At 43.5% G+C, this 16922-nt stretch overlaps 1 protein-coding gene across 6 annotated transcripts in view; it reads right to left on the bottom strand.

Moving 5' to 3' along the window:
- The window catches only part of p2rx1 (purinergic receptor P2X, ligand-gated ion channel, 1), a 138156-nt gene that overhangs the window by 94067 nt on the left and 27167 nt on the right, over positions 1-16922 (bottom strand). For 2 of the 6 annotated variants that reach the window (XM_069885003.1, XM_069885005.1), the window contains exon 1: positions 12932-13099. The exons of the other annotated variants lie outside the window; for them this stretch is intronic. In XM_069885003.1, the coding sequence (XP_069741104.1) occupies positions 12932-13074 (143 nt within the window). In that variant the 5' untranslated portion in view covers positions 13075-13099. Of the gene's footprint in view, positions 1-12931; positions 13100-16922 lie in introns of those variants that run through there. 6 annotated transcript variants of the gene reach the window in all.

The following is a 16922-nucleotide window of genomic DNA, read 5'->3' as shown; positions in this document are numbered from 1 at the left end:
CAGCCCAGGATATCCAACAGAGCCCAGCACATCCAAAACCAACCCAGCATATGCAACATACTCCAGCACATCCAGAACCAACCCAGCAGACGCAACAGACTCCAGCACATCCAGAACAAGCAAAGCATAGCAAACGTTCGCCAGTACAAACAAACCAGTACAAATATACCCCAGCTCATCCAGAACTACCCCAGCATACCCAACATGCCCAAGCACACCCAGAACCAGCCGAGCATAAACAAAATGCCCCAGCACACCCAAAACCAGTGCAGCATACACATAATTCCCCAGCAGAGGCAGAACAGCCCAGCATACCCAACATGTCACAGCACAGCCAGAACCAGCCCAACATATCCAACATGCCCAGCGCAGCCAGAACTAGCCCAGCATACAAAACATGCCCCAGCATACCCAGAATCTGCCCAGCAAACCCAACATACCACAGCACACCCAGAAACAGCCCAGCATAACCAACATACCCCAGCAAAACAAGAACCAGCGCAGCATACCCAACATTCCCCAGCACAGCCAGAACAAGTCAAGCATAACCAACATAACCCAGCACAATAAAGAACAAGCCCAGCATAACCAACAAACCCCAGCAGACACAGAACAAGCCCACCCTACTCAACATGGCCAAGCAAATCCAGAACTAGCCCACCACTCCCAGCATGCCCCAGCACAGCCAGAAACAGCCCACGATATCGAAAGTTCCCCAGCATATCCAGAACCAGCCCAGCATACCCAAACTACCCAAGCAGACCAAGAACTAGCGCATCATGCCCAACATGCCCCAGCACATTCAGAACCAGCCCATCATACACAACGTGCCCCAGCAAAATCAGAACCATTCCATCATACCGAACATGCCCCAGCACATTTCGAACCAGCCAAGCATACGAAACATGACCCAGCACACCCAGAACAAGACCAGAATACCCAACATATCACAGCACACCCAAACCCAGTCCAGCAGAGACAACGTACTCCAGCACATCGAGAACCAGCCCAACATATCCAACATACCCCAGCGCACCCAGAAAAAGTCCAGCAAAGACAACATAGCCATGCAAACCCAGACCAGCCCAGCATACCAAACAAACCCCAGCACAACCAGAACCAGCCCAGCATAGACAGCATACCCGAGCACACCCAGACGCAGCCCAGCAAACCCAACATGCCCCAGCATACTGAGAAGCAGTCCAACATACCCAAAATACCCAGACACACTCAGAACCAGCTGAGCATACCCAATATACCCCAGCACAACCAGAATAAGTACAGCATAGCCAACATGCCCCAGCACACCCAGAAACAGTCCAGCATACCCAACATGCCCCAGCAACCCAGAACCAGCCAAACATATCCAACATGCCCCATCTCACCCATAATGTGCATTTATCAATCTAGTTATACTATCATAACAAATATCTAACCAATCCTCTTCAGAAAAAGTAAAACTAATATCCGCTTCCCATTTAATTTTAGATCTATCCCAACCCTTTTTATCCATACCATCCTGTAATATTTGATACATAAATGAAATATAACCCTTCTCTGGTACCTTCATAAGGGAAGTCTCAAATTTAGTCATTTTAGCTAAAATCATATCTCTTCCAAACATACATTTTACCAAAGATCGAATTTGATAATAAAAAAATAAAGAATTCATATCAATTTTAATTTCACACTTTCCTTCACATTCAAATGTGTTTATTGTAAAAAGGCAATATCAATTTTAATTTTCTTAATATATGCCAAGACTCGCTTACGTTTAATCGTACTATTTAATCCTCAATCACTAAAAGTAGCAAACCTCAACTTCGACATATCTACTATTATTACTAAATACTAATAATATCTTTATATAAAAACTCAAATCAACGTATATAGGCCCTTCAATTTAAAAAAATCACAAATTAAAAACTAAGAAAAAAGTTATAAAAAAATTAAATCCCCCCCAAAAAAAACTACCAAAAGATCCCCTCAACAAAAATTGGCTGTGGATCACCCACCAGTGGCTGATGACTAGTAAAGAACTTACTGCAAATCTCCCCCTCCCCTCCCCAGTCAAACAATCAGTAACATCCAAGTACCATAATAACAAAAGAAAAAATAAAATAAGAAAATTCTTCTTTTCATCCAAAAGACTCCAGTCTCAAAGATCCCATTTCAGAAGGAGGTGGACTCTTTCCATTCCCATTTTTCCCATTTCTGCCATTTCCTCCATTTCCAGAACTACCAAATTTTTCTTTAGAAGATAATGGTGAGCTACGTCTTTGTCCTCTTAAAAAAAGCAAAAATCATTGCTTCACAATCAGTTTCAAAAAACCGAAATTGATATTCTCCCTAAAATACCCTCAACACTGCAGGGTAACAAAAAGTAGACTTTATGCCACAAAACTTCTTTGATGTCGGTGTTGAATGACATCTTGACTCAGATCAGGATAAAAAAAGACTCTACTATTTTGAATCAATAATGGGGTTTGTCGTTGTCTCGCATTTTGTACTGCAAGTCGAAGTATTGCTTCCAAATAACTCAGACATCGAATTATACTGGTCTCGAGGTTGACCAGCTGAGGGTATTCTTCTTAAAGCTCTACAGGCTCTTTCCAGTGCCAATCCCCCAGAGAAAAATTCTTGCCCTAATATTTGCGGAATCCAGTCTTTAAAGAAACGAAGAGGGTCTTGTCCTTCTATACCTTCTGGCAAACCAACAATTTTCACATTATTTCTTCTGTTTTGATTTTCCAAATAATCTATTTTTCTTTCTAGCTCCTTCTCACGATCTCCAAATTCTATGACTGATTTTTCCACCTTCAACACTTTTTTTGTGTTAGAAGTCACTTGTTGTTTACAGTCCAAAAAAGCAGTCTGAAATTTTTTAAATTCTTCAAAAGATGCATCCACACGTGTCTTAACCATATTTAATTCTGAACTAATACCAGCATTCATTTGAACCATCTCATTCATTAGAGATGTCAACATAGGTTGAATAACTGCATTTAATTGCATACATTGTGAATCCGTAAATCTCAGCTCTGCTCTCTCTGACATGGTGGCAGAACAAGATAACTGCAGCTCCTGATGCAATTCAACAAAAGGCATTTTAAAAGATTTACTGCGGGTCTGGACTCCCAGCGACGGCATCCCGACTTCTTCAGGGAATCACCGCTGGTCTCCACCCACATCTTCTTGTCTTCTCATCCATTCACGAAGAAAAATGACTTCTTCAGATTGTAATGCTGCCTGATGCATTTCCTTTTCAGCCTCCACAGGCAATCCTTGGGATACAGGCAATGAAGAAATTGAGCCTGGGGCTGCTTCAAGTCGTCTAGACCCCAAATCTTCAGCACTTCGAAAATGTATTTTCTTTTGAGCGAAATTTAGTCTTTTTACCATTAGTGGCCATAATAATTCCTTACTACTTTAGACTAAAATTTAAAAAGTTTAAACTTGGAAACAAAGGGTTAAAAAACGGGTATTTAAAAGTCTGGCCAGAGAGGTCGAAATTGCATGTCTAGACTCTACGCCATCTTGCCACGCCCCCCATCTTTGTGTTCAACAATAAGCTATATGGATTAGGTTCTCCTTGGTATGTACATAGTGAAATCTGAGTATCACTGGTATAGGTTTAAGTTCTTTAGGTGGCTTGGTTTTTAAAGCACAATATGTTCAATCAGCAAAGGAGGAGTAGAGAAAACGTTAGGGCCAAACACCTCAATCAGGAATTTGGAAATGAATTTAGTGAGGACACCACTCTCAATGTCTTCACAGAGACCAATTATTCACAGATTTTGTCTATGACTCTGACTTTCCAAGTCAATAATCTTCTGTCTGTGTTGTTCAGGTCCTTGAGTGGTCGAAGTCAGTGTATGGTCTCTGTCCACCAGCCTCATCCAACTCAGAAATTTGCCTCGGTGGTTTTCCATTTTCCAGCTTGAGTGCTCCAAAGCTACCTTTGATCTTCTTAAACAATCCTTCCAGGGCAGAGAATCTTTGACTGAGTCTATCATCCAGAAGGTTAGAAATAGCCTCCAAAATAACTGGAGGCTGTTTCAGATCACCTTTTCTCCTTCCATTTTCAGTAAAATATCTTAAAACAACATATATGAATATTAGTTCATAAAAATAATCAAAATAAAATAATTAGTGTATACTTAGACCCATAAATTTTAAATATGGATCCCACATTTTAATAAAAATTAATAATTATCATATAATCTATATGTTATTTTTTCTAAAAAAATACAAGATTTTAATTCATTATTCCACCTTAACACGCTAATCTCTACTTCATCTTTCCATTTTACTGCAATACATTTTCTCACAACAGCTAAAGTTAAACAAATAAAGACAATCTGGAATTTATCTAAATGCAAACCTCTTAAATTCATCATAAACCCTAACAAAAACAACAAAGGGTCAAGAAATAATTGAATATTATACAACCATTGCAAAAATTGTCTAACTTTTAACCAAAATTTTTGCACTTTTTCACATAACCATACCAAATGTTAAAATGTACCTTGTTGTTTCCCACACTGAAAACATAAATCTGAATCCCTAAAGCCATATCTTTTCTACTTTACCGGTGTCAAATATTAATTGATGTACAAAATTATAACGAACCAATTTATACCTTACATTAATCAATTTAGTGACTGCATTTCCACATACCTTAAACCAATCATTCTCCAATATAGTAAGTTGTAAATCTTTTACCCATTTACTTTTTATTCTAAAAACATCATTTTTTCATCTTCTCCTGTAATAAACTATACATTTCTGAAAAAAATCCTTGTTTTGAAGACTGTAATTAATTTCTCAAATCTAGACAAATTAGTAAATTTAATTTATTTTCTGAAATTATCTTTTAAAAAATCTTACATTTGATAATAAGCAAATATTGAATTCATTGAAATGTGAAATTTTCCTTGCAATTAAGTAAAAGAAAGAAAATTTCCTTTCTCAAAAAATCCTCTACCCTTTTAATACCTTTTAAATCCCATTCCTTTAAATAATAACTATCCATAGAAAATGGTATGATCATCTACATATATATATATATATATGAAAGATTCTGACCTGAAATTTTACCCTTGGATCCACTTAGGCAATCTCTTTTATACCAAATATCAATTAAATGTCGAAGTACAGGAAACACTAAATGATTTCAAAAAACTTGATCTCCACCGTTGTATAAATGAAGTTACATCACTTTCCAAAAGTTGACTTAATTCTATTCTAACCCATATAGGAGATTTGCCACAAGACAGAGTTTCACCTGATGAACCCTCATTTACATATGTGGGAGTTGATTATTTTGGTCCTGTGGTGAAAGGAATTTGCATTGATGTATGGACTGGCCAGTCCATAGTAACCTGACCAAGTCATGCATAAGTAATGCTCAGGGATTTTGGTAATTAAATTGTGGTGCACATAATAATCACATCGACATGATGGAGAGATTAAATGGCTTTAATTACCAAAATCTTGAGCATCACTGATACACGACTTGGTCAGGTGTCTTGGGTAAACTTATACCTCTCATTTTGTTCGTTTTAGATTGGTCACAGTGTTTGAGCTACCGAAAGAAAACAGACACACACACCGAGAGCACTTCAGTTTATACAAATGTTTATTACATATTCAAAAGCTGATTTCAAACTACAATATGCAAGCCCTTCCCAACTATACATCACCGCTTGGACTGGTCCCAACTGCCGAAGCGAGGCAACGATTGTACATTTGTACATTTGCACATTTGTAGTAGGTTGTCAGGGCGCCGGTAGCAGCTTCTCCACCTCCCCTGACCGGGACGTTGGCTGGACTCTAGAAGTTCTTCTTCTTGCTGAGAGATGTTGCCACCTCTCGGAGTCTCAAACTTCAGCAGCAGGACCATGGCTTATATTACCCAAAAACTGCTTACCCAAGCACCTATTCCCAGCACAGCAAAAAAGATAAGCAAGCAAGCTAGCATGCTAGGCTTCTATCGAATAACATAATTTTCAGCTTATCATTTTGAATACAATGGTTTATTTTGCATCAAGGCTAGGCCTCTGACAGTCTGTGACCAAAACAAGCAGGAAGATTAAATGTTCTTTGTACACAGATGTCCTTTCTTCAGATAACAGCATCTCGAGCACCTCAGTGGAATTTAGCTTATGTCAGCTGATTCTAAAAACAAGCAGGTTCTCAGCCTTGCAGAAGCAAAAGTTGCAAAAGTAAAAAACAAGCAGGTTCTCAGCCTTGCAGAAGCAAAAGCTGCAAAGTAAAAAAAAACAGTTAGAATCTTCCATTACACCAGGTTCCAGGTACAGGATCAAGAGGGGGCAAGTCCTGGCACGCCAGCCTTTATTGGGGAGGAGCCAAGGGAGGGGTTAGGGAAGGTAAGGAAGATTCAGACTGGCCAGTCCATACATCTATGCAAATGCCTTTAACCGAATTCACCCCTTCTTTGAGGGGGCTGAACATGATGCAAACATTCTCTTCGAGAGGAGGCTGCACGAGATGCTGAAGTTACCTTCGAGAGGGGACTGAACGTGACGCAGACGTTCCCTTCGAGAGGTGGCTGAACAAGATGCAGACGTTTCCTTCAAGCGGGGGCTGCATGGGACGCAGATGTTCCCTTCGAGAGGGGGCTGATCACAACGCAGACGTTCCCTTTGAGAGTGGGCTGTACGGGATGCAGACTTTCCCTTCCAGTGGGGGCTGAACGTGATGCAGACTTTCCATTCGAGAGGAGCTGAACGGGATGCAGACGTTACCTTCCAGAGGGATCTGCACGCGACGCAGACGTTCCCTTCGAGAGGGATTGAACACAACACAAGCATTACCTTTGAGAGTGGGCTGAACGCAATTCAGACGTTCCCTTTGAGAGGGGGCTGAATGCGATGCAGACTTTTCCTTCGAGAGGGAGCAGAATGGGATGCAGACGTTACCTTCCAGAGGGATCTGCACATGATGCAGACGTTCCCTTCAAGAGGGGGCTAAACATGACACAGGCGTTACCTTCGAGAGGGGGCTGAATGCAATGCATATGTTACCTTCGAGAGGGGACTGCATGCGACACCAACTTTCCCTTCGAGAGGTGGCTGCATGGGATGCAGACATTCCCTTTGAGAGGGGGCAGAGCGCGACGCAGACTTTCCCTTCATGATGTGGCAGCACAGGATGCAGCCATTCCCTTAGAGTGCAGACTGCACGGAATGCAGACTTTCCATTCAAGAGGGGGATGAACACAATGCAGACATTCCCTTCGAGAGATGGCTGAATGCAACACAGATGTTACCTTGTTGATGGGGCTGCACGTGATGGAGATGTTCTCTTCAAGAAGAGGCTGCACGGGATGCGTATTCCCTTCGAGAGGGGGCAGCACGCGACAAAGACGTTCCTTTCGAGAGGGGGCTGAACACGACTCAGACATTCCCTTTGAGAGTGGGCTCTATGGGATGCAGATGTTCCCTTCGAGAGGTGGCTGCACGGGATGCAGACATTCCCTTCAAGAGGGGACTGAACGCACGCAGACTTTCCTTTCGTGATGTGGCTGCACGTGATGCAGACATTACCTTCAAGAGGTGACTGCACACAATGCAGATGTTCCCTTTGAGAGGCAGCTGAACGCAATGCAGAATTTACCTTGGAGAGGGGGCTGCATGTGAAGCAGACGATCCCTTCAAGAGGGAGCTGCATGGGACGCAGACATTCCCTTCAAGAGGGGGCTGCATGGGATGCAGATGTTCCCTTCGAGAGGGGGGTGCACGAGACGCATACGTTCCCTTCGAGAGGGGGCTGCACACGACGCAGATGTTACCTTTGAGAGGTGGCTGCATGCGACACAGAAATTCCCTTCGAGGGGTGGCTGTACTCGATGCAGACGTTCATGCGCCGCCGCAACCTAAAGGATTCTGAAGTTAAGTACAATCTCCTGTTTCCATCCATTGGCGATTGGGCGTTTCGAACAATTAGTGATGGCTCAACATATGATGAGGTAATGGCCCTGCTGCAGAAGCAGTACGGGACCCCAACAAACCCAATGTATGTGAAGTACAAATTAATGATCTGGCGTCAAGCCCCTAGGGAGCCCTTCGCACAGTTCGCGCGTGCGATGAGAGAGCAGGTTAGAGCCTGCGGGTGAGTACCTCTGAGTATGCCGATGAGCTGATGCGGGATGAACTGCTGACAAAACAAAAGCCATGGAAGCTCAGCATATAGGACTAAGCAGCAGCGATCGGGAAGATGCCAGGTCACAGACGGTGGTGTAAAAACAACCACGTGGTGTAGTTGAGGTCACATCCCTGGGGTCTGCATCAACTCTGTAGCGGGTAATGGGATACGTTTGCTGGCCATCCATGCTCATGATTGAACCAGGGAGCCCAACACAGACGTTCCCTTTGAGAGGTAACTGCACGTTGCAAGAACTACTTGCCACAACCCCCGCGGGAATGGGCAAGTGGAGAGGGACAACGGTACAATCTGGAGAGTAATGCTCTTGGTCTTCAAGTCAAAAGGGATGCCGTTCTCTCAGTGGCAAGAGGTATTACCGGACTTACTGCACCCTACTGTGTAGCCTGCTGTGCACGGCTACTAATACTCCCATGAGAGACTTTTCTTTTCCCAGGAGGTCGACATCCAGAACCACTATGCCAGTTTAGCTGACGACTCCGGGACTGGTACTTCTTCACAGACATATTAGACCCCACAAGACAGATTCCCTGGTGGAAAAGGTACATCTGGTACACGTGAACTGACAATATGCATTTGTGCATACCAGGATGGGAGGGAGGACACGGTGTCAGTACGAGACTGCCAGGCAGGATACACTAACACTGATCAGGTGACCCCAGAAGAACCAGACGGACAATCAACCCAGCGCACATCCAAGTCCCAGGGTATTGACTTACTCCAGACCCATCCCCCCACCCCGATAACTGTAGAACCTCCCCTGCCAACACCAGTCATTAGTCAAGCACCACAGAGATCTTTCCAGCAAGGATCCCACCCCAACAGGTAGCAAAGGGTTTAGTAATCGAAATTCCACCCACACAGGTACATAGGTCTGCAAGCTTGATGCAGGAACAACAGGGGCATCGCCCAGTGCCTCAGAAGTCACAGAGGATCACGAAACCATCAGACGGGCTGAACCTGTGATGGACACTATGAACGAGGTATATATGTAATAAAGAACAGTATGTGCTCCACGTCGCCACATCACCCCGCCGGGTTTTATCTCAAAGAAGGGGCGAATGTGGTGAAAGGCATTTGCATAGGTGTATGGACTGGCCAGTCCAAATTTTCATGACCTTCCCTGACCCCTCCCTTGGCTCCTCCCCAGATTTCCCAATAAAGGCTGGCGTGCCCGGACTTCTCCCCTTTTGTTCCTCTACCTGGAACCTGACCAAGTCGTGTATCAGTGACGTTCAGGGTTTTTGGTGATTAAAGCCGTTTAATCTCTCTATCATGTTGATGTGATTATTGTGTGCTCCACAGATCCTTTGTAAGTAAAATGAGGAAGAAGTGTTGAAAAACAATATGGAGCTATTTTTACCCGTTTGACTACGAGAGCAATTCATACTGAAGCAACGTCATTGCTTGATACGGACTCTTTTATCAATGATCTTCGATGTTTTATCGCCAGATGTGGTCAAATAAAAGAATTACGGTCCAATACGGATCTAATTTTACAGGAGCTCAACCAGAGTTATAAAAAGGAATTCAAAATTGGAATCAACATCAAATTCATGATGCATTACTTCAAAAGGAAATTAATTAGATACTTAAACCACCCACAGGATCACATCATGGAGGTGTGTGGGAAAGAATGATTAGATCAATCAAGAAAATTCTTAATTTCATTTTGAATGGTCAAACACTCAATGATGACAATCTTCAGACAGTATTGTGTGAGATTGAAGCTATTTCATATAATCGACTATTAACTCCCTTAATTCCCAATAATGAAAGTTTTGGTCGATTCAAATTATATCAAGGCACTTACACCAAACCATCTCTTACTTCTTAAATCTAAACCTTTAATGCCTCTGGGTCAATTTCAGAAAGAAGCTACTTATGTGAGACGCAGATGGAGACAAGTGCAGTTAATTGTGGATTATTTTGGAAAAGATGGATTAAAGAATATCTTTCATCATTACAAGAAAGACAAAAATGGTCTAAAGCTAAACGGAATTTTGTATGTGGAGATATTGTAATTATCATGGATGATTCTGCACCAAGAAATTCTTGGTTGTTGGGAAAAATTGTGGATGCAGTTCCGGACAAAAAAGGTTTAGTTCTGCAAGTGCGGATTAAAACCAAGACAGGTTACTTAAATTGTCCTATAACTAAAATCTGTCTTTTACAAGAAGCAGAAAATTTTGATTTCTAATTTTACTTTTGTATCTGTAATAGTAATTACAATGTATTAGTCATTAATGTCTATTATAATAATTAGTGGCCAGAATGTAAAGGTTAAAAACCTGGTGTTTTTAATTTTTGTTAATTTTTTACCTGTCCCTTTAAGGAAAATTGTTGTTTGTAGTGCTACCATAGACACTATGACATCATATGTTGTAATATCCGGGTAGAACGAGAGCTTGCATCTCATTCTTCACCGAACCATGGAAGATACATGAGATCGAAATACTTTTCTTTGAATTCATCCTAATTTCATCTTAATTTATATTATTTTGTCTATTTCTTATATCTGTTTAAAGTGAAATATTGTTATATCATTATACAGTTTGCTTTGTTTATTCATCATTAGGAAAATCTCAATGCGAAGTTATCCTTTTAATCAACAAATTAAAGCTACTTAAAGCTGCATCTACAAAGTTTGGCTTATTGGATTAATAAGATAGTAATTTGGAAATATGGTCGCTTACGTTTCCTTGAAGAAGACGTTTTAAAACTGGGAAATATTAGAATTGGGAAAGTACATCTATAAGTGGTGGGAGTGTGGAATGAGCTGCCATCTCCATTTTTCAATAATCAGTTTGAAAAATAAATTGGATAGGAGTGGTTTGGAGGATTATTGAATTAGACTAGCTCTGTGGGACTAGATAGTTTTATTGTCAGAAATGAAGGGTTGAATGGCCTTTTTTCTGTGCTGTAACGTTCTATGGTAAACATGAACTTCCCAAAAGTAAGGAAAGGATTTGGGAGGTCACTAGGCAGTGGGTGCAATGTGTCAGTTATTTGTGGATTAAAACTGGACTCCACCCAATTTCACATCAATGGAATTTCACATCAATGGAATTTCAAAGCGCTGTTTGGGTAAACAGAGGAAACCAGCCTGATATGGTCAAAGAAGCCAGAGATTAAGAAAGCAGGCAGAACAATAAAATGGAGAACTGATAACTATAAGAGTTTACTGCCAAAGGGTTAAATGCAATATATGGATGCACTAAATTATTTCCACACTGCAGTCCCATCGGTGTGTAGATTCACCATCAACAGTAGTATACACACTCACTGCACCCTCACCAGTGTGTAGATTCACCAACTACTGTAGTATACATGCTCACTTCAGCCCCACTGGCATGTCGATTCACCAACTACTGTAGTATACACACTCACTGCAGCCCCACTGGCGTGTCGATTCACCAGCTACTGTAGTATACACGGTCACTGCAGCTCCACTGGCATGTCGATTCACCAACTACTGTAGTATACATGCTCACTGCAGCCCCACCAGTGTGTAGATTCACCAACTACTGTAGTATATACACTCACTGCAGCCCCACTGGCGTGTCAATTCACCAGCTACTGTAGTATACACGGTCACTGCAGCTCCACTGGCATGTCGATTCACCAACTACTGTAGTATACATGCTCACTGCAGCCCCACCAGTGTGTCGATTCACCAACTACTGTAGTATACACACTCACTGCAGCCCCACTGGCGTGTCGATTCATCAGCTACTGTAGTATACACGGTCACTGCAGCTCCACTGGCATGTCGATTCACCAACTACTGTAGTATACATGCTCACTGCAGCCCCACCAGTGTGTAGATTCACCAACTACTGTAGTATATACACTCACTGCAGCCCCACTGGCGTGTCGATTCACCAACTACTGTAGTATACACACTCACTGCAGCCCCACTGGCGTGTCGATTCACCAGCTACTGTAGTATACATGGTCACTGCAGCTCCACTGGCATGTCGATTCACCAACTACTGTAGTATACATGCTCACTGCAGCCCCACCAGTGTGTAGATTCACCAACTACTGTAGTATATACACTCACTGCAGCCCCACTGGCGTGTCGATTCACCAACTACTGTAGTATACACACTCACTGCAGCCCCACCAGTGAGCGTGTATACTGTAGTGTACATAAAATTACCACGTTCTGAGGCAGAAAGAGAGATAAATGAATTGATAGACAAATATTCACAGCCAGAAATCATGCTGACAGATCTTTAGCTGGTTGGATTATTTTAAAGTTTGCTTAATCGGGGAAGTTCACATTTTTAATCGCTGATGTATTTAGATTTGTTCTTGAAGATAGGTCTACAAATAGATTTTGACCTGGGTGTCCATTTCTGATGTTGTCTGCCTCCTTGAGGCAGCATTTCACCGACCTGTCTTCAGTGAAGACGGGGTCAAAGCCAATGATGGACTTGATGATAGTGTGAAGGGTTGAGTTTGCCACTTCCTGCAGTTGTCTGGGCTCCTGGGCACACGAATGACCAAACTTAGGCATCAATGTGACCAGCCGTTGCGAGTAATCAGTGACAAAATCTTGGAGAGGCCAATGTTCACCAATGAACATCCCAAGCTGGAGATTCCAGGAAGCAGAGATGGGCTTTCTCAGATTTCTCCTTGCCACTTTGTCCAGAAAAGCAGCACGTTAACATGCTGCACCCCTTATTTTTGGATGGTGTTACCTCTTCATGCACAATATTCAGAAAGGTGGTCTTACCCCACGATATATGTAAGGACAGCCAGCTGGATCAATCGGAAAATAACTCCAACCCTCTTGTCCCTCAGAGCTATCATCCGTGGAGTTTGATACTCAAACAAAAAGTCCGACATGCTTTTGCCCAGTTTACTTGATCCCATCATTTCTGGAGAGTGGTGTCCATGCACTAAGCACAGTGAAGGCAACTTCCTTTCCTTCTGTGCATGGGTCCCAACTTCATTGATGATAACTTGTCAGACAGGAGATGGGAGGAGCACGTCAGCAGAAGTGGCTCTCGAACAATAATGTTTTGCCTGGCCACATCAGGGACAAGCTCCATATAAGTAGAAAAATAATAGACTTGAGAAATACCACATTGTAACCCTTTGTGAACTGTTTTTGGTGACATGAGGGTAAGCTTTTAATTTTGTTCCCATTTTGGAATGCGAGCACAAGGAAAGCCAGCACGTAGAAATGAGAATCAGATGTGGGCATCTGTCCTCTTGAGCCCATCCATCATTCAACATTTCCACAATCCCCAGAAAAGTGACAATCTTTCCTCTGACAAGATTCAGCTTCTTGGAAAGAGAATTCCAAAGATTCACTACCCTCTGATGTAGTCAAGTTTATTGTTATCTGATTGTACAAGTACAACCCGTCAAAACAGTATTCTCCAGACCTTGGTGCATAACATGCAGATACATAACCAGACCTAAAACACAAACAGACACACAATACATATGCAGGACAAGTATTCATCCATACAAATAAATAAATATTGTTTCGTGAACATGAGAGTCTCGGATGGTTAGTCACTTCCCTGAGGGGAGCAGCTGAAAGATGCTATGTGCAGGGTGGAAGGGGTTATCAGTGATTTTGTGCGCCCCTTTCAGACAACAATCCTGGTAGATTATGTCGTGGCGGGTAGATCACGTCAACATAACTCTTATTTGGAGACCTCTATCTACATCATCAGTCCCCTTAAGAATTTTGAACAATTCAATAAAATTATTCTCATTTTTCTAACCTCAAGAGAATTTGGAACCAGTTGGTCTAATTCCTCCTATGGAATCAAGTCCAACATTCCACACATCAGTCGAGTGAAGGTTCACAGGACTCCAAATATCACATGTATATCCTTCTCTTGGTTAGGAGTCCAAACCAGGATCAGCTTCTTTCTCCTCTACCCTCCCATCAGGATCCTATTCCCTGTTAGGTGGGGGAGGGGGAGGGGCACAGGCTTTCTATTCAGGCATCTGCCTCATTTTCAGCATTCATGAGGAAGGGGTCAGCCCTGAAACTTCAGTCCAGGACGCTGCATGACCTGTGTGTCTCTCTAGCCCTCAACCCCAGCATCTGTACATTTTCTCCTTTAACAATATTCCAAGTGCAGTCTTGCCAGGACTTAATACAAATGCAACAAATTGTTTCCACTTGTTGCATTGTGGGGGCTGAGTCTCGACTAGCTGGTTAATGTCTACGTGGGCCAGTTTCAGGTGGTCGAGAGTGAAGGTTTCCATTTTGCCGACAATATCCAATACGCATGTCGACCCATTATCCCTGACGACTCTGTATGGCCCCTTGTATGGCCATTGGAGGGGTGCCCGGTGTGCTCCCCTTTGCACAAAAACATATTCAGAGGTGTGCAAGTCCTTGGGGACAAAAGATTTGAGCTGGCCGTGCAGTGGGGGCTGTGGAGGGGCTAGGGTACCCAGCCTTCCCTCAGCTGGTTTAGTGCAACCGTGGGGTGGAGGGGGTTCTGGATCCTTCGCAGTGGCCAAGAACTCCCCTGGGATTACCGAGGGTGGGCCGTAGACCATTTCTGCTGTGGAGGCATTAAAGACATGGTGCGTATCCCCAGAAGGACCCAAGGCAGTTCATCTGTTCAGTTGGGCCCGTTGAGCTGGGCCATCAGGGCTGCTTTTAAGTGTCTGTGGAGCCGCTCCAACAATGTGTTGGCCTGCAGGAGCTACTCATAGTCCTGAGGTAAACTGTGCTCCCCTGTCAAAGGTGAGATGTTCTGGGACTCCAAACCTGGACACCCATTAATGTCCTGGCACAGGTCTCCATGGTCCAGTCGGCCATCAGAACTGCCTCTGCCCACCTCGTGGAGCGGTCAACCATAGTGAGGAGGTATCTCGGCCCACAGGAAACTGGTAGCAGCCCCACATGTTGAAGTGGACATGGCTCAAATGTCTGGGGAGGTGCTTTCTTGGACATCTGGCAGAGTGTCAGATCTTGGCCCATTCACTGACCTTTTTGCAGAGCCTGTGCTGGATGAACCTGCTTGCTACCATCTTTACTGGAGTTCTGATGGCCAGCTGCATCAGACTGTGCACCATGTCGAAGACCTACCATCTCTGGGATAGGGCGTGGTTGGACTCAATGGTGCGATGGGAGAGTGCATTGGCCATCACATTGTTCTTGCTAGCAATGTGTTGGATGTCCGTGGTGAATACAGACAAATAGGAAAAGTGCCTCACTGCCTGGCAGACCACAGGTCAGACACTTTGTGGAAGGTGAATGTTAGTGGTTTGTAGTCTGTGAAGATCTTGAATTCTCTGCCTTCCAGAAAGTATTGGAAGTGCCTGAGTGCCAGCTACAGTGTCAATAGCTCCCAGTCAAAAGCACTGTATTTAAGTTCAGATGGCCAGAGGTGCCCACTAAAGGTGGCCATGGGCTGCCATTGGCCGTCAATTAGCTGTTCGAGGACCCCTCTGACCACTGTGCTGGAGGTGTCTACCGTGAAGGTGGTCGGTGCTTCCAGCCTGGGGTGAACCGAGGCTGGCGTTAACCAGAATGTCCTTAGCCTTCTGAAATGCCTCCGAGATCTCCTCATCACAGATAACGTCTTTATTTTTCCCTGCCATCAGCACGAAAAGGGGTCACATGATCTTAGCTGCTGGTGGTACATAGAAGTTGTTCATACTGGTGAAATCCTGCAGCCCCTTCATGGTGCGAGGTTTTGTGAATGGCCGAACGGCCTCCACCTTCTCGGGCAGTGGTTTTGCCCCGTACCTGTCAATCCGATGCCCCAGGAATTCAATTGTGTCCCGCATGAACTGACATTGGGCGGGTTGATGGTCAGCCCGAACTCCTGCAGACAGGTGAATAGTTGTCTGAGGAGGGCCGTGTGTTCTGAATGGTTGCAACTGGCAATCCAGGTAGACGAACGCAAATGGGAGGTCCCGTCCCACTACGTCAAGCAGTCGCTGAAAAGTCTGAGTCGTGTTCTTCAGCCCGAAAAGCATCCTCATAAATTCGAACAGGCTGAATGGGGTGATTATAGCAGTTTGGGTATGTCTTCGGAGTGCACTAAGATTTGATGACAACACCTGATTAAATTTACCATTGGTGCCTGTAGGGCCCTGGCGATCAATGGTTATTTTGTGAGCAGGTTTGCGACTCAGTTCACGGGCAACTAGACTAGCACAAATATAAAAACAGAAAAGTTTTTAATCTCAAGTGGCTAAAATTGGAATAGGTACCTTGAAAGATGAGAAGGGAGAATTAATATTGGGCAATGAGGAAATGGCCAAGATGAATGATGATTCTGTGTTAGTATTCATGATGAAGGACACATCTAATATGCCAAAGGGAAATGTTGAGAATGTGATTGGAGGATGGGCATTCCTCCATCAGGCAGTCACAGTATGGATCAAAGGCAGATCCAGAGGGAAAAATTTGGGTAGCTCCTTGAGGACTATAACGAGAACAATGGTGGAGGGGAAGAGTCAGATGTACAGTCAGATTTCACAAGACTTTGGATAAGGTGTCAAATAAAAGACAACAATAGACTAGGCTGCTTGGAGCTGGGGTAACGTATCGGCAGAGACAGAGGACTAGATAACTGGAGTTCGGGTAACGTATCAGTAGAGACAGAGTACTGGTTAACTGGAGTTGGGGTAACGTATCAGAATAGACAGAGTACTGGTTAACTGGAGTTGAGGTAATGTATCGGCAGAGATAGAGGACTAATTAACTGGAGTTGGGGTAACGTATCGGCAGAGAC

This window comes from Narcine bancroftii, chromosome 6, assembly GCF_036971445.1.
Source record: "Narcine bancroftii isolate sNarBan1 chromosome 6, sNarBan1.hap1, whole genome shotgun sequence".
Taxonomy (NCBI): domain Eukaryota; kingdom Metazoa; phylum Chordata; class Chondrichthyes; order Torpediniformes; family Narcinidae; genus Narcine; species Narcine bancroftii.
This window is presented reverse-complemented; position numbering and strand designations above follow the sequence as displayed.